The following is a 21,607-nucleotide window of genomic DNA, read 5'->3' on the forward strand; positions in this document are numbered from 1 at the left end:
CAGCCGGTCCGCTCCCCGCGGCGGAGGGCCCCGGTCCGGAGATGCCTCCGCTCCTCCCGCCCCGACGGCGCTTCCCCACGCCGGCACTAGGTGGCACGGACACACCGCGTATCGCTGCTTTGCCCCGAGCCGGGAGGGAGGAACTAAAAAGGGGGAGAGGAAAGAGTTCTGCCGAACTCACCGCTGTAAGGACCGTCTATCTCTCAGCTGATTTATTGACATAAATAGGCAGGAGCATTTGAAACAGACTCCCCTCTCCAAGTCCAAAGTGCCCGATGCTGAGTAACACTGCTCCCGGCCCACCCCCTGCCGCTGTGCAGCACCGTAGGGGCGCCGTGGCCCGGGCTCCCTCCACCCCCAAAACCCACTCCCCGGCCCCAGCACCGCAGGACTGGCTGCGGGGGGAGCGGGCACCCCGGCCAGCAAGCACAAAGCCAGCAGCAGCAGGGGGTGAGGCTGCCATCCCCAGCACACGGGAGCAAAGGGCTCTGCTTCCCCTCCATCGTGTACCACCCCACGCTCCCCTTCTTATTTACCCCCTGCTGCGGGGCAGCAGTACTTTAAACAAGGCTTCCCCATCACCGGTGCTGCTGCTGACAACAGCAGGCTGCCATACCCCTGCACCAAACAGTGACTCAGACCCCCACCAGCCCTCCAACCGAGCACCCCAGGGTTGAGGTCTTGGTCCTGGACAAAAGTTCAGCTCTCGGAGCACAAGAACAAGGCAGCACCAGCAGCCCTCCTGCCCCAGCTCTGTTCCCTGGCTGCCTGCAGGAGCAAGGGACCCAGTTCCAGGTCTTTGTGGATGAGGGTAGTTCTGCACCACATCAGGAGCCAGGAAGGCTGCAAGCTCAGGAAGCTGCAAAGGAAAGGAGCCATGGAGCCAGCCAGTGTAGTGCTCCCTGCCTGAGCTGTGAGCCTCTCCAGCTGCCCCTCCCCACGGCTGCTGCAGGCTGGAGGGGTCAGTCTTGCATCAGGCTGTTGATCTTTGTGAGCAGCACGTCGGTCTCAGACTCTGGGGAAAAAGAAGAGAAAGCAAGCAGTCATTGACTGCAGCCAACCACCCCGCAGCGGCAGGCAGACCTGCCCAAAAAGCTGGTTGGAGGAGAGCGTGGGCATCCCCAGCACCATCCCACAGGGCTGTTTGCTAAGGGCAGGGCAGGAACTCCCCACGCTGGGATTCCCTTCCCTCCCTCAGCCATCTCAAAGTCTGCCGGGCTCAGCCACGCTCCATTGGGGCAGGCTGTCTGCCTGCAGGGAGCCTCCAGGGACAGAGGAGCCGGCGTCTGTGCACTCACCAGCCGTCCGCCTTCGCTGGGAACATTTCCTAGGAGATGGAGCAGGATCGATGTTAGCACGTCAGCCTGGGCACCCCCTCCTCCTCCTCCTTCCCTCCCATGAGCTCCCAGCTACAGACCGCGGTGCCCCACAGCACACAGCAGTTTGCTGTCAGTATGCAGTGCTGGGGCAGAGTAAGGTCCCCCGACCTCAGCCCTGGGGTGCACAACGAGCTGCTGAATGCAGCTGCTTCGGGAAGGGCCAGGCCATACTTTTAGCAGCAGTGTGGTGGTTAAGAGCTGCCTTTGTGCAGTGGCGATTCTCCCAGCCAGGGGGCCTCAGGACATCAGCCCAGGGTGGGTGGGTGGCAGCAGATAGCACATGTGTGGGGGTTCACCACCCAGGGCACCCTGCAGCCTCCCCCCACACCTACCCCAGGGCAGGTCCAACTCACTTCATCAAGAGGAAGGCCCAGAGGATCATCAGGAAGGAGACACAGTCTACAACAATCCAGATCATGAGGTATGTGCTGCTGGGCTGCAAGGTGACAAGCCAAGCGTTGAGCACCACTGGTAGCACAGTCCTACCCGCTGCACAGCAAGGTCTGCAAGGTCACGCTGCCACACCAGCACAGCACAGTGCAAAGCCCACCCTGCATGCAGCTGCAGGACCAGACTCACCACTTGCACCAGGAAGATTTGCACCAGGACAGAGGTTTTGCTTACCAGCAACCAGATGGGGCGTTTCATCTCCTTCAGCACCTGGCAGGCATTGGTGGTGACAGAGCTCACCCCTGAGCACCACAGCACGGAGAAGAGCCAGGGCTGGTTCACCACGTACAGGTTGACTGAGATGTTGTCCTGGCGGTACTGCCTGTGCAGGGAGAGCCGTGGTCAGCATGGCAGACAGTGAGGTGCCGGCACGCTCAGCTCATGGCAGAGAGGCCTGCATGTCTGGGATGGGATCCAGCAATTGCAGCCACATAGAGCAACTGTCTGGAGAGCCAGACCCAAGGCAGACTTGCTGGCCAGGCAGAGAGCTGCAGCCAGCTCCATCCCCCGCAGCAGCCCTGGGGCATGCCAGGCTGCAGCCCCTGCTCAGCTCTCAGCCCCGTTGGGGCCTCACTTCTTCCGGACCCCAGACTCATAACCCACTCCTCTCCCAGTCTCTCACTTGATCTCCTCAGAGCTCATGTCTTGGTAGGGCAGGTTGACATGCAGCAGTGGCTCCTTCTCATCCTGGAGTCTCTTCCGGCCGTAAACCTGCTGAACACCTGGGACTTGCTGTTTGACCTGCTCCCTGAACCCATCCGGCAGCCACAGGACCTGGGCAAGAGCCAGGGAATGTGTGTAAGGAACAGACAGTCCAGGGCTCTGCAGACACTGCCCCACTCCTGGAGACATTGGATGTCAGGCTGGACCAGGCTCTGTGCAACGTGATTGAGCTGTAAGCGTACCTATTCAGTGCAGGGGAGTTGGATTAGATGACCTTTAAGGGTCCCCTCCAACTCAAATGATCCTATGGTTCTATGATCTTCCTGGAGGATCTCAGCCAGGGCAGTCTCCTAAGAACTCATCCCAGCCAAGAAACGAGCACAAACCCCCACTGAAAGGAGAAAGCAACTCCAACCTAAGAAAGCCCCTGCAGGGCACTGACATCATTCTGGGTCCTTGAAGGATTGAGCAGAGCACACTTTTTGGCCACAACTCTGCAGCAAGAATGCACCCCAGGCCAGCGTTACCGTACCGTGCCCTGAGTTCCCACAGGGAAAGCAATTTGGGTGCTCCTCCAGCCCTGCAGGGTAGCACGTGCCTCATGCTGCTGAGGCCAATGAAGTGCAAAGGAAACCGAGGTGGTTGCAGCAAGTCAAGGAACTGCAGGGAGAGGTGTGGTGCAGCACAGGGAGCATCGATTTCATGCACTTGTACCCATGCTCCCCTCCCTTGACTGAGTGAGTCACTGTTTACACACCAGAGTGGCCAGTTCTGGGAAATGAGTATTTGCACAAACTGCAGCTTTATGCACTACCCCCAACTCATGGCAAGCTCTCTCATCTAGAGAACCTTGGGATCTCTTTCAGGACTATGCTACCCTGCCAAGGACTGGCCATCAGCTGCTCATGGGGCTGCTGTACAACAGGATGGCCCAGCAGGAAGCACAGACTGCAATGGGGCGCGTGGGGAGATAGAGATGCTCCGTGTGACAGCAGGGTGCAGCACTTGGTGGGCAGCTCACCTGCTGCAGCGGGATGCCAGACTGCAGGATGACTGCCAGGGTGGCGTTGACGAAGCTCTGGTAATCGCTGTGGTTCTCTGGCCGGAGGTCAAACATGATGGAGATATTGCTCTCCTTGGCTGCATCCAGCACCTGTCCCAGGGATGGGATCTTCTGCCGAGTCGCCTGCACGCGATCGCCGTGCGAAAGACTTTGCACACTGGGAAATGGTCTCCGCTAGGAGGGAAAGACAGTCAGCCACCACAGGCAGAGCCTGCAAGCCTCCACCTCCCCCCAGTGCTGCTCCAGCCTCCCACCATGGGATGGGCACAGGGCACCTCTCCTCTGCTGCCCACTAATAGCGCTCTCCCAGCAGCCCCAGCACCTGTGGGCATTCAGCAGGTCATTAATCACCTGAACAGCACTCCCCAGCTCCCTCCATGCCCAGGCAGGCTGTGCAGCTCAGCACGAGCACTGGCAGGGCATGAGACATCTCCCCACAACCCAACCTCCCTATGACTCAGAGCAAACCCCAGGTGCAGCAGCCAGCACAGGGTGTAACTGCACCCCAGGGATCCACGCAGGCATGGAAGTGCTCCTGCACACCGCTCAGGTGACTACAGAGGGAGCACGACACAGGGCAGGGCTCTTGCTTCCCCAGCAACCCCAGTGTACCCATCCCTGCATCCTGACCTCCAGGAACCAACTGCCAGCATTGAGCTGCTGGAGGTCTGTCCAGTTGAAGGCAGTGCTGTTCAGGGCAGCTCTCTCAGGGAACACGGTCTGCACATTGGTGGTCCTGGTGAGCTTCTCATCATGCATGAGGAATGGGACCCCATCAGCACTGCAAAAAGAGCAGAGAAGAAGGTCGTGTCACAAGCTGTTTGCCTCCTAACGCTGCCCTGCCATTTCTACCCACTCCCAAGCTGCTTTCTAAGAGTAACCTCCACCCCAAGCCTGCTTCTGAGTCTTTGCACAGAGGCATCAGCCTCCGAGAAGCAGAGAGCACCAAGAGGCTAAGCCAGGAATCACACTGTTCCTTGCTCCCTGCAACAGCTCTCCCCACAGGAGAATTGCATCAGATGAGGGCTCAGGGGCTGAACTCCAAGTAGTGCCTTCCTCCCCAATGGTGCCTCCCTCCTAATGGCCTGGAAGGCAGCCTGGGTCAACAGGAGAAACCCACCACCTCCCCCAGCTTGTTGGAACTCCCAGGTAGAGCCAGGGCCGTGCTGGGGAGGTGATATTGGCAGAGCCCTTGAACAGGGTGGACTCCAGATGAAGACTGTGTCAGTCCTGCAGGTTTGCTCCCCAGGTGCCCACGTGGAAGGTGACATCCCAGGATGCACAGACCCCTTCCCCCCCCTCCTCTGAGCCCCACTGCCCCTTTACCTCACCATGACGTCTGTCTCAAAGACCTGCACATCGCAGTCCACTGCCTTGCGCAGAGACATGAGGGTGTTTTCAGGGGCCAGCTGGAAAGGCAGCAAGTGTCAGCTCAGCAAAGGGCAGACAGCACCCTCCCTGCCCACATCCTCCAGCCTTGTGCTGCTCCAGGCACCTCTCTCGGCCATGCACCAGCCATGGTCCAGTGCCCCACAGCTCCGTGTCACCTTGAGTGCTGTGCAGGTGCTGTTGCTCACCATAGGGGCTCCTCGGTGGCCAACCAGGGCTGGCTTGGGGGGCAGCTGGTTCTCCTCCATGATGCAGGGTGAGGTGATCCCCAGGGGAGCCAGGTACAGGGCAATCATCGCTGCAGAGTATGCAAGCAGCAGGAACACCTTGAGGCCTGGAGAAAGACACAGGAGGTGCAGGGGTGAGGTGCATAGGAAGCATTTTGCAGGCTGTCGAGAACAAGCTGATGCTGCTTCTTTCAGCATTCACTAATGGCTGTCCTAGGTCAGGCATTGCATCTCCAGCCTCAAGAACACTGCAGGTTTCTTCTTAGCCCACCACATGGCCTTGCACCCCAACAGAGGACTTCTGCAGGGCCCAGTCTGCCATCTGCACCTCTCGTCCATTTGCAAAGCAGTCTGGGCTGGAGCTGCACCCAGGTATAAAAAGCAGCAAACAGCAGCAGGGGTGATACATCAGTACCAGAACTCGGTCCTTCCCACTGCACTGCTGCTCCCCGTGCACTGTCCTGCTGCCAGTGCTTCTCAGTGGGGTGCAGGAAACAGAGCACCCAGCTGTAGGGAGAGATGGAGACCCTGGGGGGGTTACCTGTGTTGTGGGCGCGGTAGATGACGCTGGCCAATGGCCAGGCAAGGAGCGTCATTCCTCCCACAATCCCAATGTGCAGGAAGGGACCCGTTGCCTGGGAAGACGAAGGCAGGGTGTCAGACATCACAATCCCAGCCCCCGTCCACAAAACCCAATAGCAGGGACCTATCACTACAGCCAGCACCACTGGAACAGCCACAGTGCCAGGGAGAAAAGGACGAGGTCTCCTTCCAGTCCCCCCACCCTGACTGCAGCTGCTCCAGGCAGGACTGCACAGAGCAAGCTGGGACAGGGCTTAGCCCACACAGCACACAGCCATGCTAGGAAGCCCAGGCACCATCCTGCATCTCGTCCCCACAAGCCTCCACAACAGGACAGCAGGGCAGTCCCTGGTGACAAGCCAACTCACCTGCAGGGAGATGCGTGCACTTCTCCACTCCTCTGCCCACTTTATTCCCAGCCCTGTGAAGGCTGCAGCCACCACGAGGGCAGTTATGATCAGCAGGATCTGTGGCGAGCAGCACAGGGCAGTTAGGGGTGTACATATCAGCATCCTCTAAACCAGCAGGCCCTCCCTTCCAAGCCCCCCCCCCCCCCCCCCCCCCCCCCCAGTTCTTTAGACACCCTTCCCCCCCCATCTTGATTCACAGCTGAACTCAGTACCCCACACTGAGCAAGGAGAACAGTCCCATCCCAGAGACCTGGGGCTGAAGGACAAACAGCTGCTGCCCATGCACAGCCTCAGTGGGCCGGCCTCAGTTACCCAAGTGCAAGGACCAGCTGCCAAGGATCAGAAAGCACTGGAAGAGGACCAGGCAGATTACACGCTCAGCGTGCAGACAGCCAGGGCATGCATCATCTTCCTGCACCAACAGCCTCACCTTGTGCAGCCAGTGCAGCTTCAAGGGCTGGCCACAGAGCTGCAGGCACAGAGCAAGGACCTGCAAGAAGAAGATGTCAGAGCTGGTCTGTACTCCATACCTCTCATATGGCACAGCCTTACTACTGGAGCCCTGTCCCCCTCCCCCAATGCATGCAAGGTCTTCAGGCTCCAGCTGGCTCATGCCCAGCACTGATCCATACCCCTGCCAAGCCAGAGGGGATCAGCAGGGCTCACCAGCAGCACAGCTGAGTAAGTGATGAGCACAGCTGTTGCTATCAGCAGGACCAGGGACCAGTCCAGCCACAGCTTCTGCTGCTTGAAGATGAACCTGCAAATAAAAGAAATGGTCAGAAGGATGGGTGGCATGGGCTGGGGGGGGGGTTGAGGAGGTCAGGCTGGATGTGGGATCCTACTCACTCATTGAAGTTGTGGAAATCATTGAGGATGATGATGGCAATGTAGAGCCACACAAGCGTGAAGAGGAAGACACAGAAGAGGAAGAAAAACCAGCTGCAGTCACACTGAAAGCCAGAGAGAGAACAAGCATGCACACATCTGCATGGCACACTCAGACCATAGCCAGGTGCTGAGGCCCAACGCTCAGCCTGGAGCAGGGATCCAGGCACTGAGCTGCCCAGGAGAGCTCTTCTGGGAACAAACATCTCCCACTACAAGCTCAGAAGCAGCTGATGCCAGGCTGGAGAGCAGCCCTAAGGCTGATATGGCCTCCTGTCCCCCTGCAGCAGCCTCAGGAGCAGGCTGGGACTGTGGGCATGGGAAAGGGCAGTGAGCTAGGTGCCATCCCCAGTTTGCTGGGCTGAGCATGGACTGGTCTGACTAGAAGGGTTGGGCATCTGCGAGAGCCCCCAGGCTGCTCCTGCCCACCCAGCCAAAGCCAGGTCCAGCTCCAGGATCTCCATCCCCAGCCCCACATGTGCAGGGATGTGCCAGGTGCCAAGCAGGACAGCCAGCAGCCTGGACCAACTCTCACATTCCTGGCAAGATGGGACAAGCCATGGCACAGCCACTCCCATGGGAGTTGGAGACCTCAGAGAATCCCAGGGCCTCACCCCTGTGCTGGGTTACAAATCACTGGGGACACCCCCTGCCAGCACCCCCAGGGGGGCACACCCTGCCCAGGCACTGTGCTTCCCACGTGCCTCATTGGGCTCCCTGCATCCCAGAACATGCCCACACCGTGCTCAGCTCCAGGCACGTGCAAAGCCAGCCACAAATGCGTGCCCAGTGGGGCAGGAGATGGGCTCAGCCTCATGCTGCTGCGCTGCCCTTATTGTCACGTAGCAGGAAGAGGGCTCATCCTCACCCTGACACCTTCATGCCTCCCCTCTCACCGCTTCCCAGGGCGGCCCCTGGACAGAGAGGGTCCCAGGGCTCTCCTGGGGCTCAGGAGCAGCCCCAGCTCAGCATCACCCACAGTATCACCTTGGTGGTTCTCAGACCCCTCCTCTTCTCCTTCTTGGCAGTGATCCACTGGCAGCTGTAGAGGCACAGCAGGCAGGTGGCACACGGGCGGCAGCAGCCAGGAGGGTCTGCCATGGTGCGGGGCTGTCACAGCTGGTCAGTGTCCTGCATGGGATGCACACAGCGTGTGGGCACAGACCTCCCCACACACCAACTCCCAGCCCCACAGGGACGGGGCACTGCAGCATCCTGGCTCCAGGTAGCAGCCACTGCCCCAGAGCCCTGGGACATAGCGGGGCTGCTGGCCATGTGCTCAGCTGAGGCACTGTGCCAGGGCAGCAGAGCAGAGCAGGCAATGCAGCCCAACTAGTTCAGCAAGCTGCCCCAGCATCTTACGCACAACGAGCTACAGCAAGCCTGGAGCTGGCGGGGAGCAGGGCTAGCTCCAGCCCAGGGTTTGGGGCTCTGCCTGAGAGCAAGGACATGGTGCAGGATCCAGGCTCTGGCAGTGCTGGCACTCCACAGCAGTGGGACCGTAGCTGGGCGCAGGGCTGCTAGTGGCCCAGGAATGGGAGAAGGGTTGGGAAGCTCTGCTGTAGACCCCACGCTCCTGGTTCTTGGCTGGATGAAGCTGAGCACCCCAAACAGGGTCTTCCTTTAGGCAGACTCTGAAACCCCAATGTCACATCCTCTCCAAGCCCAGGGGGTAGGCAGTCCAGCAGTGTCCTGTCCCATTCCAACCTGGCAGTGCACATGCCTATATTCCTGCACAAGTCCCAGGCGTGACCCCCACAATGCAAGACCTCCACTTGTTTAGGACATTCGTGGGACAGTCCCCACACCATGAGCACTGACCAGTGCTACGTAAACTGGCAGATGACACAGCCATCACCATGATCCCCAATGAGGAGAGCTGGACCCCAGGGACCAGGCAGTTTCTCTCCCTGATGCCAAAGCCAGGGGCTCACAGACAGAGGTCACTTCCACCAGGCAGCACTGGGCTCAGCCAGCATCCCCTGGGATTTGCTCCTGTCCCCCTCCCGCTGCTGATAGCATCTGAGCACTGGTGCCAGCCCTGCCCAGGGAAACCCTGACACACACAGGCTCGATCCCACGCAGGGTATGAAGTACAGCGGGAGTGGCTGCAGCTGAACTTCAGCCTTGCACAGCTGAGCCTACTGTGCACAAATAGCATGGGGCTGGCCAAGGACCCAAGCCTGGCAGCAGCAGCACAGGGCTGGCCGCATGCCCACACTGCTGGCGTGGTCTGCAGGGTGCTGAAAGCATTTTGAAAGGGAAAACGCCACCCTGCTCCTCCCAGCTGGAAGCTGGATTGCAAGCAGCAGCACCAGAAGTAACCACGCAACACCCTTGCATAGGGCACAGGTCCCAAATAGAGGAGGGCTGGACAGGCAGCAGACGCTGCACAGCCAGCAGATGCTGCACAGCTTTGGCTGCAGCTTCATAGGAGGGTATCTGCGGGACCATTGGGACTTGCAGAAGCCCTCCTTCAGCTCTCAGCAGGCAACCCCACAGTGCACTGCCAACTCTAGTTCAGAGGACTTGATGGCACGACATAACGCTGCTAAAGCTGCTGGAGCAGCAGTGTACGTGCCCACAGACCCCCGGGAAGAGAGGGGGGGGCTGCAGCTCTGGGGTGCTGGCATAGGACAACCAGGTGGCCACAAGCCGGGTCCCATCCACACACCCACCGTGCCACCCTGCCTGAGCCCAGAGCCCAACCCCGCTGTCCCCATGGGCAGCTGAACAGAGCTCCTCAGGGCATCTCCAGAGCTCTGCAGACCCCTCTCCCAGCCTCGCACTCCGCATCCCCCCGCGCTCTCCATCCCCACAACCAGGAGGAGCAGCACAGCCACTCCCTTCCCCTCCCCACCCTCCATCAGGGCGATACCCCCTTTTTGCCTCCCTGCCAGCCACGCGGCCGCCCCCTCGGTGCTTCCCGCGGGGAAATACCTGCTCCCCGTCGGGCTCCGGCAGCGGGCACCGAGCAGCCAGGTGAGCGCTGGGCTGAGCTCCCAGGCCGGTGTGCAGCTCGGCTCCGTGCCGCCCGCTCACACCCTGCTGGGTGTGTTCGTGGCCCGGCGGGGCCGTCGGTGCCGCCTGCAGGCCCGCACAGGCCGACGAGGGCGGGCGGCTGTCGGGGGGGTCAGGGAGGGCGACGGGAGAGCCTTTTGTGCCCGAGGCTTTGTGGCTGCTCGGGAAGCGGGGAAGGGGCCCTGGGGGGGGGGGAGGGAGCACGGGGGAGTTTGCAGGCAGCCCACGCACAGGGAGGATTAAGGCTGCAGGAGGGAGGATGGAGGCACTGCTGGGTCTCCCAGTAAGGGGCTTCTCTGAGCCCGCAGCCCGGGAGGGCTTCTCCCTTCCCTGCACGGGGGGCCTTGGGCAGACACAAGCCGGGGCTGGCCCTCACACAGCAGGCATAAGGGAATACTGTGAAGGGAAAAGCACAGAGTAAAAGCAGTTTCTTGTCTTAGGCTGAGGGTAACGCATCCCCACTTTGGTAAAGGAGGCTCCCAGACATCAACCTGATGCCACCCGCAGATGGACACAGCCAGCCCTCCATCTCCCACAGCTGTGTCCTCATCCGCAGTTCTCAGCTAAAGGATGAGCAGTGACACCTTTTCCCATCACGATCCACAGCGTGCGCTGAGCTGAGGGCATCAAAGCACGGGGAGGTGACAGCTTCGAGCAGCAGCGCAGCATCTGCCAAACCTGACCGACATTCCACTGCTCACAGCTGTTCTACACCATCGTTTATAGCTCTGGCAACTAACCAGTAAACGGCTCTGCAAATATGCTGATTGAGTACATCTGCAAGGCCTTATCAGCAAATGAATCGGAGCATGGCAGCAGTGCAATATTCTTAATTGCCCCACTCGCAGAGGAGCAGGCAGGTAGTACTGCTGTGGCCAGGAGTGGAGCAAAGGAGCAGATATCTGACATTAGAGTCAGGGTCGCAGGTTACAAATGGGTGACTGCGGGCAGCAGGGAGGGACAGAGGACCACTGAAACCGTGGAAACAACACAGGTAGCCAGGAAAATGCCGAGCAGGGGCTGAGGTCACTGCGGGAAAGGGGAACTGAGATACGCAGCAGTGGGCGCCCCGAGCCGCGCAGACCGCCGCCCACCAGGGGGCGCTGTCTCTCAGCTGCCAGTCTGTGGCTAGGCCGCCCCGCACTCTATGGTCTCCCTATGGCTCTGCCGCCCCGTCGTCGGCTCCTGGCCGATCCTGTGGGCTCGAAGAGAGCGGCAAGCAGGCACACTCCTTCCATGCAGACCCCCGATTGCGGTCCTTTGTGTGGCGGCGGCCATTTTTAACCCTGCCGCTGCCCCCAGGAGGCGGCCATATTGCGTGAGGGCAGCGGCGTCTCATAGCGCCGGCAAGGGGAGGAAGCCATGTTGGGTACTGGCACGTGCGCCGGGCCTGCCCGCTCAGTGCCGCCAGGGGGCGCGCTCGGCCCGCGCTGCCCCGCCGCTGGCTGAGCCCGGTCGGTCGCCTCGCACGGGTTGTTCCACTCTTCCTCACCTGAGAGGCGTCAGTACGGATCATGGCACTACTCTCAATGGCTAGGGCTGTGTTTCCCCCCCAATCCCTCCATAGAATCAATCAGGTTAGAAAAGAGCACTAAGATCCCCAAGCCCTGCAGCAGCCCATCAACCACACGTCCCTCAGTGCCGCATCCCCACAGCTCTGAGCACCCCCAGGGACGGCGCCCCCCCCACCCCCTGGGCAGCTGTGCCACTGCAGCTCCACTCCTTCTGGGAAGAAGCTTCCCCTGACATCCAACCCGAACCTCCCGTAGCACAACTTGAGGCCATCACCTCCCATCCTATCGCTGTTACCCAGGAGCTGACCCCCAGCTCACCACAACCTCCTTGCAGAGAGATGGAGAGCCCCATAAGGCCCCCCTGAGCCTCCCCTTCTCCAGTCTGAACCATCCCAGCCCCCTCAGCTGCTCCCCGTAAGACTGATGCTGCAGACCCTTCCCAGCCCCATAGCCCTACTCTGGGCACTCTCTAACACCTCTAAGTCTTCTTTGCAGTGAGGAGCCCGCTGAAAAACTGCACACACCACACGATACGTGGCCCCACCAGAGGGTATTGGTAAGCACGAGGAAAAACCTCTCTGCAGAACCACGCTTATTTAACCCCCACCACTGGGTTCGTATCGCACAAGGCAAATCACTTGAGCAGACCTTTCATGGGTGGTCCTTATGGCTTTCGTTCCCAAAGCACGTGAGAGCAGCACGGAGCTGACTTTCAGAAGCACTAATCGTTTGGGGGCAGTAATTGAGATTGATGATGGGAGCTCGGAGGATGAAGTGCAAGCAAATATTAAGAGTTCGTGCTGCACACAGTGGCAAACCTCAGGCCGGATGCTGATAAACAGGAAATGACTTTTGGGAATGGTATCACGGCATATCTGAAGTCACGGTAACCTGAGACTTCTCTTTCCTTCATGGTGGGAGCAGATAAAGGCAAGATGAATTCAAACAAGGAGGTCTTGCTTCCATTGGAAATAGCTACCAGATCCTGATATTCCTGTCAGAAATCTGCCCTAAGATCTACAGGCTGAGCTGAAATAACCCTCTTGTTTAGGTGCAGCTCTTACATTTGGAGCTTGGACCAGCTTAGGATCTGAAGATGTTTATCATTTCCCATTTCCTATTTGCCTTGTTGCATAATTAACTGAAGCCACACGATTATAAACAGCAGTCAAATCTTAAGTGCTACATTTAAGACGTGAAAAAAAACAAAAACGATACTCAGAATATACCCATGTGTAACTTTGAATCTTCAGCCTTCTTTTCCATTGCCTACATAGAAAAACCAGCCAGTTTCATTGTAGCAGAGCCACGTTTGTAGTTAATTCCCTTCCTCCGCATGGATAGCTGTGTTACTAGTTCTGCTGCAGGCACAACTTAGTGAATGAGGCAGCGCAGAGACTGCAGAACCGGCCCCTTGCTCTACACTGAAGCACATCCTGAAGCAGTAGCAGTGATCCATTTTATCTCCTAGTCAATATTTATGACTTTTCCCCAGAAAAAAAAACATTTCCCTTGTCAGTAAGAATAAACCCCTCATAACTACCATTTCAATTGCTCCTCCACAGCACTAAGTGTATGTAGTCTTTTATTTTCCACTGTTTACTAACTTTTAAGACATATCATTACTGTTACACTGGAGAGAAACCTTTACCATAGCATGCTTGCTGCTGGCACACCTCTACCTTCTGCTTAGAGTCATGGTTACAGCAGAATGGCAGGCTTTTGTTTCTCCCCCCCCCTTTCAGGATATAGAACTTGATGCAAGATCACAATGTTAAGGCACACCATAGAACAAGAAGCCTATTTGTTACTTAAGCTATCTGTCTTCCCCCACTGTTTCAGAAGCTTCCCATGAAATCATTATGACTCATTAAGTTTACTGTTAAGCCATGCATTTTGTTAAAGCATCACTAAGGACTTAACAGCACTCTAGATAGAATAAGGCTCTGAATTAGTGTTTTAGCTAGAAACTAGCTTAAGAAGTTCATGAAAAGCCTTCAGCAACATATACCTGTTAAGATACAGCTCCCAAGCACTGATAAGGTTTTGCTTTGTATGTAAGAACTAACACAGATAACAGTTCAAGTTGCCCTTGCTCTAAGAATATCACTGCACACAGGATACTATCTCCTCTCCTCTATAGACTCAGAAAAGGAACAAATTCATCATCACTTTCTTATTCTCAGATGGGCAGTTAGAGGATAGACAGCACTTTTGAGCCAGGATACACTACAAGCTATTTATGCTCTTGCAGGTCTATAGCATTTTTCAGTGTAACTACAAGCTTTTGTTATTAGAGAGCTTCTCAAAGATGTTAGAAGGCTTCCTACTGTTTTAAGGAAGGCAGCTTACTTATAAGGCATACTTCTTCAAAAGCAACTTTTACCATATGTATAGCTTAACTACAACTTGCATACTACAAACACTGTAAGCAACCAGCTTAACCATTGCAAAGAAAAGCCCTTAAAACTAGCACACTCACCAGACAGAAGCAGCTCCTTGTTCCAACCTCCCCAGTGTACACAAGAAGCAGCTGTCTGCCATTGCCAAATTTATATGACCAGCCTCCAGAGCACTGTGTTGGGGTAGGTCTGTACAAAAGGTCCCTGGAGGTGGTGCTTGGGCCTTTTTAGGTAGTGGTTGGGGGGTATAGTAGCAACATAGAAAAGCTACTATGTAAGTGAAATAGCTTTTCCTTTGAAGGCAGATCTTCAATGGTTTTCTCAATTCTTTTGTTTATTGCAGCAGCTATTTATGACTTATTCCACCATACTTATTCAAGGTCTTTTTCAGTAATAAATACCTTTGTTGAGGTCAATGTTTTATTAAATTGCTTAATATACCTAAATTGTTACAACTAAAAAAAAACAGCCCCCAAAACTTCAGTTCTCCCCACTCTTTTTACTCTATCCGTTAGAGATGCTTACTTCGAGTCTGTAACTGCTTTATGTTGCTAACTACTATGTCAGATCTCCTTCTGAGTCTTTAATTGCCACAAAAAGCTGTAGAAGGCTCCTAGTTAGTTGTCTGTACTTAGTTTTTCTTCTTCTTCTCCCCCCCCCCCACCCCTGAGTTGCAACGCAATCAACATCTCTGGGGCTTTATCTGTGGTTTTATCTGTGGTTTCGTGTGTTTAGTGATTGTTACCAAAATGCTTATGGCTCATAGGGAAAAACAGCCAGCCTGGGCTGCAGGGAGTGTTTGTGCAGCAGAAAGAAAACTTTCTTGAGTTCACACTTTGGTTTGGGGAGGGGGAGGTTTTTTTTTCCTCCATTAAAAGTGGGAGAGATTAAATAAAACTTCTGTTCTCCTCTTCTCTCCTGTGAGGCTTTCCTCAAGCTATAAGAGATGCTGGTTTTAAACATGGAGTGATTGGCAATACAGAGAGGCTCAATAATGTGGCTGAGCAGTTCTGTTGAGGAGCTGCTACTGGAAAGTGTAGAAGGAAAGCAAAGCAGAAAACAACTCAGTTTGTCGTTAACCTTCTGGCAATGAACTGGAGGGGCTCTTCTGAAAGGCAGAGCTTAGACATGTAAAAAGCTTCAGCTACCTGAGAGACCAGCTACAAATGATCTGTTCTGGCAAATTAGAACTAGATCTTATAGATTGCACAGGTATACGCTCCCCAAAGCTGGTGTTTCTCTATGGAGTGTTGGGATGGGATGAGGGGATGTGAACATTTAGAGTATCCAAATGCTCCTTCTGATGAATAAAGAACACATACTGTGGGTATATCTGAGCACCTTGTATGGCTGGTAATGCATCTCAAATGTGTGTATGTATAGGTTACCTGGTGAAGGAGACTTACTCTTAGCTGCTGCTTGTAGATGAATTGTAACCCATGACTGGAAATGATGCTAAAACAGAAAGAATGCTGTGTTCTTTACTTCTGCCTCTGAATCAGTAAGAACACTGCAGTTTTAGATGTTGCTAAGACTAGATAAATAGTAATCTTGGGTGCAACATCCTTGCTTTAAGACTGTCCAGTGGGCTCAGATTGGTGAATACGTGGGAGTACGACCTAAACATCTACCTGTAATTTACTTCATTATCCACAGGCTTTATTTTTGCTTAACTGCTCCAAAAGATTGGAGGACCAAAAGTAATTTATGTACTACTGGCAATTCCCTCCAAGGCTTTCTTTCAGCTCCCTGAAATATCCCAAGCTTTTGGTTGTGTACTGGCTAGCTGTCAATGAGGTGGTCATTTGCCTGACTGGTTGTAATTTCTTTTGCTAGTGCTAACTGATGTCTTACCATGGAGCAGCTTGCAGCCAGGTGTGGATCTGAAGAACTTCTGTGATTTCCAAGCAGCTGGAGTTGTTGTTCTGATCACAGATGATGGTTGTTGCTTTGTCAGGTCCTTTTTCTTCTGGCTTGCTTATATCTCAGTCAATTGCAAAGCTCGTGCAAGCTAACAAGCTTGTGCAGTTAATACATGCCAATTGCTTTCCTTCGTAATGTAGACTGATAACATCTTAATTCATTTTTATGCCTTTTGTCAAATTACAATTGCTGCTAAATAAAGTGTTTAATCCCGTGTCAAGGAGAGAATGTAATTTGTATTAAGAAATAAAAATAGACTTGCAATTCTTGTCTTGTATGTTTAAGAGACGTGCACTCTTACTTTGCACGCCAGCAAAGTGCTCACTAGGTAAGATACTTACACAGAGATCTAGCAGCCATTCACAGAACTTACCTTCTCTCTGAGACAGTGCCTGGTTGCTCAGAAGAGGTGGTGCTGTCTGTCAGAAATGAGCTGGTCCGTGACCTAGAGGTGCACAGGGCTTTTGGGATGCGTGGAGTTCATGAAGTAGGTTCGCTTCTTTCCCAGTCACTGCAGGGTGATGCTGAGGTGTGGGGTTCTGTTGCCTAAAGTGCTGATCTCCAGCACTAGGATGTAAGGAAGCATGCTTGGAAAAAGCCCTGGGGGAAGTCCTGAGAGGAACTTCAGTGGTTGAAACGAGTGTTGAGATCCAAAATATCACTTTCTAATATCATAGCTGTCACTATACTTGAAGCTAACATCTCAGATTGTACCTCATTGCAGGGGATGCTATACACCTATAGGACAGCAATCCTACCCTCAGACACTTGCACTTATCTGTCTTATGGCTACAGACAGATGGTTATGAGGAGCTGAGGATATGCATAGCTCAGCATGAAGGGCATTTGTCTTGGCACTCTAGCTGTTTACTTGCTGTCAGGCTTTGTTTCTGGGTTCTGCAGAACCATGCAAAAGCCAAATGAGCCCTGCGTGTGTTGGAGGCAGTCCTCGAATACACAGGCTAGGATGGAAGGAAACAAAACAGGATTGTTTGAGAAACAAAAGAAGTGGTGAGGAAAGAGGAGGATTAGATGTAGCCTTGATCAGCTCTGTGGATAGCAGAGATTGCTGTATGCTTCCCACTACAGCAAATTTATAGGGGTATTTGCTGCTATCTCCCTATGTGTTTGCTTTTGTGACCAGCAGTTCTTGTTCAAAGATAGAAATCTGATATCAGAGTGAACTTCTGGAACCATTTTATTCAGATCAAGCAAAGAATCACTTAACTACCGTTAACTACGAGCTCTGCTTTATACTTATTGATATCCAGTTCTGTTGTAATGCAAATACCTGTGCTAGTTTGCATTGTTCTAATGGTCACTTTGCAATACATAAACTACTTCAGGTGTCTAATTTTATACTCCCTGAAATCCTGACTATAAAGACTTTAATGAGAATACTATTTGAGTGGTTCACTGCTACCAGAAATGTATTTCTGCAAAGTTATTGAATAACTACATTCTGGTGACATTAACAGCATTCAGCTGTTCAGCTGTTGAAGAAATCCTTTTCTAATTACAAGTGTGTTATTTCATCAGTCCTACTCAAATTATCAAGCTGTGCTGCTGTAGTGGAAATACAAGTCAGGGCTTGAAGCAGTGATGGAGCACCTGGTGGAAGGCAGGGCCAGCCCAGGGTAGCTCAGGTGCATGCAATGTACCCAACTGAGTGGAAGGGGTGGATCCACCCCTTCCCAGCCCTCATTTAAGGGTTGGCAGTGGAGGTATAGGGGTCTTGCTGGAGATCCCTGTGTTGCTGAGGCCTTCTGAAGGTAAGCAGATTATTTCCTTTGTTTCTGTGCTTGGGGCTGTTGTGTTTGAGCAAATCCTCACTTATTGTAGGCCGGGGCCATGCTGCTCTGCTGTCACTGTTGTGTTCTCCCTTGCATTACAGCTGCTTTTTCAGAAACAGCAGCAGGTGATAAAGGGAGACTAACCCATGCTAATTTTCAGGTGGTGTTACCAAGATTCATAAGTATTACTGAGAGATTTTTTTTTTCCTTGCTGTAGAAGTGGAAGTTCAGGTATATAATGGCAGAAAATAAGGGACAGGAGAAGAGAGTGGTACCTGGCTCAGGAGCAGTCAATTCAATAGAACTAAAAGGTCAAAGGAGTAAGTGGAAGTGATCAGCATCTCATTAGTCAGACTGCAAGAAGCATTCCCTTGGGAAGCAGTACTATTGTGTTCTGGCTGGTGGTGGGGAAAGCTACTCTGATTATGGAGCCTCAGAGTGTCATTACGGAGGATGTAAGTCTTAACCTTGATTTAATTGGTGTAAATGGCTGTTGTCTGAAAGCTGGAGGAGGAAACATGCTTAGAAGGGATAAATGACGAAGGTATTAGCTGTGCATGGCAGTGTGAAATAAAAATGACGAGATTCTTGAAAGAAAGCATTGGGGTTCTTTGGCTGGATTATGGTTAGCCATAAGGAACTGCAGATTCAGCAGGTTAAATGAGCAAGGTCAGCAGAGCAGCAAGTGGCTGGAGGCCTGCCTAGTAACTCATGCAGACAATAAGGGTATGAGTAGCTTTAGAAGAAGAACTCAACTTGTAATGTTATCTTTCTAGTAGAAAAAACAGTAAGAAAATTAGTAAAGACTGTAATGAAGAAGCAGAGAGAAGAGTGTTGGACTTGTCTGAGTTGCTGTAAGAAGTGTTTGCAGTCCAGTGGCAAATCTATTCCTGGGTGACTGCAGATGGCTTGCCAATAAGCTGATATTTGAGACACTGACCTTAGTTGTCTTAATTTCAGGTTTGTTGTACTCAGTTCTTTGCTTTGATGGATAGAAGATAGATAGGTTCCCCACTTCAGTTGAAAGTGTTGTGCCTGAACTACCAAAGTGGAGTCCCCAAGAGCAGCTAAGTTCAAGAGCTCTAAATGCTTTGACAGCTACAAAGCTACACTAAGCTTCAGCGCACAGAAATAGCTGTCCTAGTTGCATCTTTCTCTTTCTTGTATTAAGTTTGAATGATACTTTAAAAACAAACAAACAAAAAACCCCAAGACCTGTCTGTTTTTCCTCTGTGGATGCAATTTTGAAAAGGAATGTAGATGGACTTGTGTTTTTCTGGCACTCTACTAAGAAAAGCTTGTGCATCTTCCTGTAGTGTCAGCAATCCCCTTGTGTATATATATATTTAATAGGTTCCTGGAATGTAAGGACCAAGCCCTTTTGAAATCCAAGATGCAAAATGGTTTGTATTGAAATATTCTACTGCATAGGTGCAGTGGAAAGGCTAAGTCACAGCTTGAAGCAGTGATTGGGCACCTGGTGGGAAGGCAGGGGAGCTCAGGTACATGCATTGAAGGATCCACCCCTCATTTAAGACCTCATTTAAGGGTTGGCAGTGGAGGCAAGGCTATCTTGCTGGAGATCCTGCATGCCTGAGGCCTTCCAAGGGTAAGCAGCTTTTTCCCTTTGTTTCTGTGTCCATGGCTGATGCACTTGGGCTTATCCTTACTTGCTGCAGCCTGGGACTTTGCCACTCTGCTATTATTGCTGTGCTCTCCATCACTGTATAGTATTACAGTATGCAAACTTCTTCTATCACCGCATAGGGGAGGAGTCTCAGCAGGCTGCTTATGTAGGATTTTTCTTACTGTATTTGACATCTGTGATATCCATCAAGCAGCTCATAATGCTGCCTGAAATTATTTATTAATGTAGTTTTTGTCTGAGAAGCAAAAGTGTGCCAGAATTCACCAAATAGCATAACCAAACTATGTTAATGAAAACTATATGTCTTGCTGATGTATGTATTGATTACCTTATCGCATCATGCTGGGAGCCTGAGACATTATTCAGTGGGGATATTCCCACGTGACCTAATAACAGTAAAAACAGTTTCATACAGCAGAAAGTTCCAACCTGTTTTTTCAAGAACTGTAGTCCATTTAATGCTAAATGATATCCTTTAAAGAGCAAGCTACTTACTGCGATTGGGCAGTCTCTGTATTTAGAGTGAGAAAGTCCTATATTTGAGTTCTCCCAGGACCTGATATCAACCGGGTGAAATCCTACTTCTTGCCATAGTATTGCCTGTTGGCTTCTGCTCCGGGGTGCTAGAGATGATGGATGGTTGTGCGGTAGGATAAATTATTTTGCTTTTGAGATAAATAGAACGCAGTGTTTGTTATTCTAAGCATTTAACACCCACAAACCTGTCCCTTTGTCTCCTGTTTCCTAATGGTAGAGGATGTGAGAGGACAGCTGGTGGGGCCCATGTGGAGAGGCAGCAAGTTTTTAGATTCATCTTGTACTGAGTGGCCTTTCCTGCCTTTTAGTGTGGCAGCAACAGATTAGCTGGTTCAGAATGGTTTTGAGCAGTCTAAATCCAGATGTACAGAGGCACATCTGGCACTGATGAATGTGGCCAACTTGGCATAAAGAGGTAAGCTGCTGCCTCATGGCTGAGGAATGCAGTCATCCATTAACTAAGCCACAGCTGTAGTATCAGCCTGGGTACTCGGGTTCTGCATGTTGATATGATTTATCTCCTTCCTTTGTTCTAAACCCCCTTATCTAAAGATCAAATTCTTTGATGTTGACATAGCTGATAAAGAAATGCCTAACATGGAACTGGGACGTTGGTGTTAAGGGTAACATCAGAATGCTGAATGTTGAATACTATGCTGTGTTTACTTGCAAAATGCTATCTTAGGGGGAAGAAACCACAAATTCAGTCCTGTGATAAATCAGCTGTCATTGTCTGGATTAAGTTAAATGACTGAGAAAACTGAGGGGAAAAGAGTGAACTTCAGGACGGGAATCCTTATTAAAAACATCCTGGTGTGGTGGCAAGCCTCTTCCAAGTATAAATGTTAAAAATCTGAACAACTTCAGCCTATTAGTTTTGTTCAGTAGAAGGCTTACCTTCCATTGAGCCAACCATCCCGGAGCCTCTCTGTTAATGCTGTGCATGGATGTGGTTTTATCTCAGAGAAAAAGCTGCTCCTGATGTGGCCGGAGACTGTGGTGGTTCTTGGATGTTCCTGAATTACTTTTCCTCAAAGATGAGAAATGCATAAAAATAAAATACAACATGCATCTACTCAGCAGATCAGTTAGAGGATTTCAAATGCATGCAAACTTCAGCATCATCACCAGATCATACTTGGCTCATGAGCCAGACTGTGGAGCACTTTCTTATCCGTAATGGTGCTGCAAGCTGGCATGTTCAAGGAGTTAAAAATCAGTTGTTTAAGATGCTGTGAATTATAGGCAATGTTCTTTATTTTGAATATTTACTCTTCATAGCATACATTACATAAAGTATCTTAAAAGGTCACTTAATTTATCCAAATTTCAACTTCAAATGAGGCAAATTGATACGGCTGAAAATTCTTTTGTTGGTTATCCTTAGCCAAATCTCTGTGCTTTGAGAAGACACCCTGGGACAGTCTTGAATACAGTTTCTCCAAATGAAAGGAGTAAATCTATTCCTGTCTGTTTGCTCACTCTAGAATTCCTCTGAGAATGGATGGACTGGTAGTCATTTAACGTCACCTTTAATTCTGTGATATATTTTAATGGCTTATAGAGATGTTTTTTAACTTGTGTGAGGTTTAGATAATAACACTGCACTTTGTTTTTAAGAAACAAAGCTCCATATGGATGATGTTATTAGAAACAGTTATATGTTAATGCATGACAAATGGATTAATGTGATGGTCAGTGGTTGGACTATGGGTTGA

The 21,607-nt window shown here is 52.1% G+C and overlaps 1 protein-coding gene across 5 annotated transcripts; it reads right to left on the reverse strand.

Moving 5' to 3' along the window:
• Window positions 1-184: 184 nt before the first annotated feature.
• GDPD2 (glycerophosphodiester phosphodiesterase domain containing 2) lies at window positions 185-16,691 on the reverse strand. Of its 5 annotated transcripts, none has more exons than XM_040700060.2 (15): window positions 16,285-16,691; window positions 8,039-8,182; window positions 7,013-7,116; window positions 6,830-6,923; window positions 6,594-6,653; window positions 6,122-6,220; window positions 5,713-5,806; window positions 5,133-5,278; window positions 4,882-4,964; window positions 4,186-4,336; window positions 3,514-3,729; window positions 2,452-2,603; window positions 2,004-2,151; window positions 1,733-1,815; window positions 185-1,327 (listed from the first exon to the last, which is right to left on the reverse strand). In XM_040700060.2, exons 2-15 carry the CDS (start codon window positions 8,150-8,152, stop codon window positions 1,204-1,206), a joined length of 1,668 nt encoding a protein of 555 aa, XP_040555994.1. In that variant the 5' UTR covers window positions 8,153-8,182; window positions 16,285-16,691; the 3' UTR covers window positions 185-1,203. The 5 variants fall into 5 exon arrangements, with proteins under 5 accessions (XP_040555994.1, XP_040555992.1, XP_040555995.1 ...); XM_040700058.2 differs by lacking the exon at window positions 16,285-16,691 and adding an exon at window positions 14,069-14,110; XM_040700061.2 differs by lacking the exon at window positions 16,285-16,691 and adding an exon at window positions 14,069-14,110 and having other exon boundaries at window positions 185-1,015; window positions 1,299-1,327; window positions 7,013-8,182.
• Window positions 16,692-21,607: the final 4,916 nt, after the last annotated feature.

This window comes from Gallus gallus, chromosome 4 (genome assembly GCF_016699485.2).
Source record: "Gallus gallus isolate bGalGal1 chromosome 4, bGalGal1.mat.broiler.GRCg7b, whole genome shotgun sequence".
In the NCBI taxonomy this organism is placed as follows: Eukaryota; Metazoa; Chordata; class Aves; order Galliformes; family Phasianidae; genus Gallus; species Gallus gallus.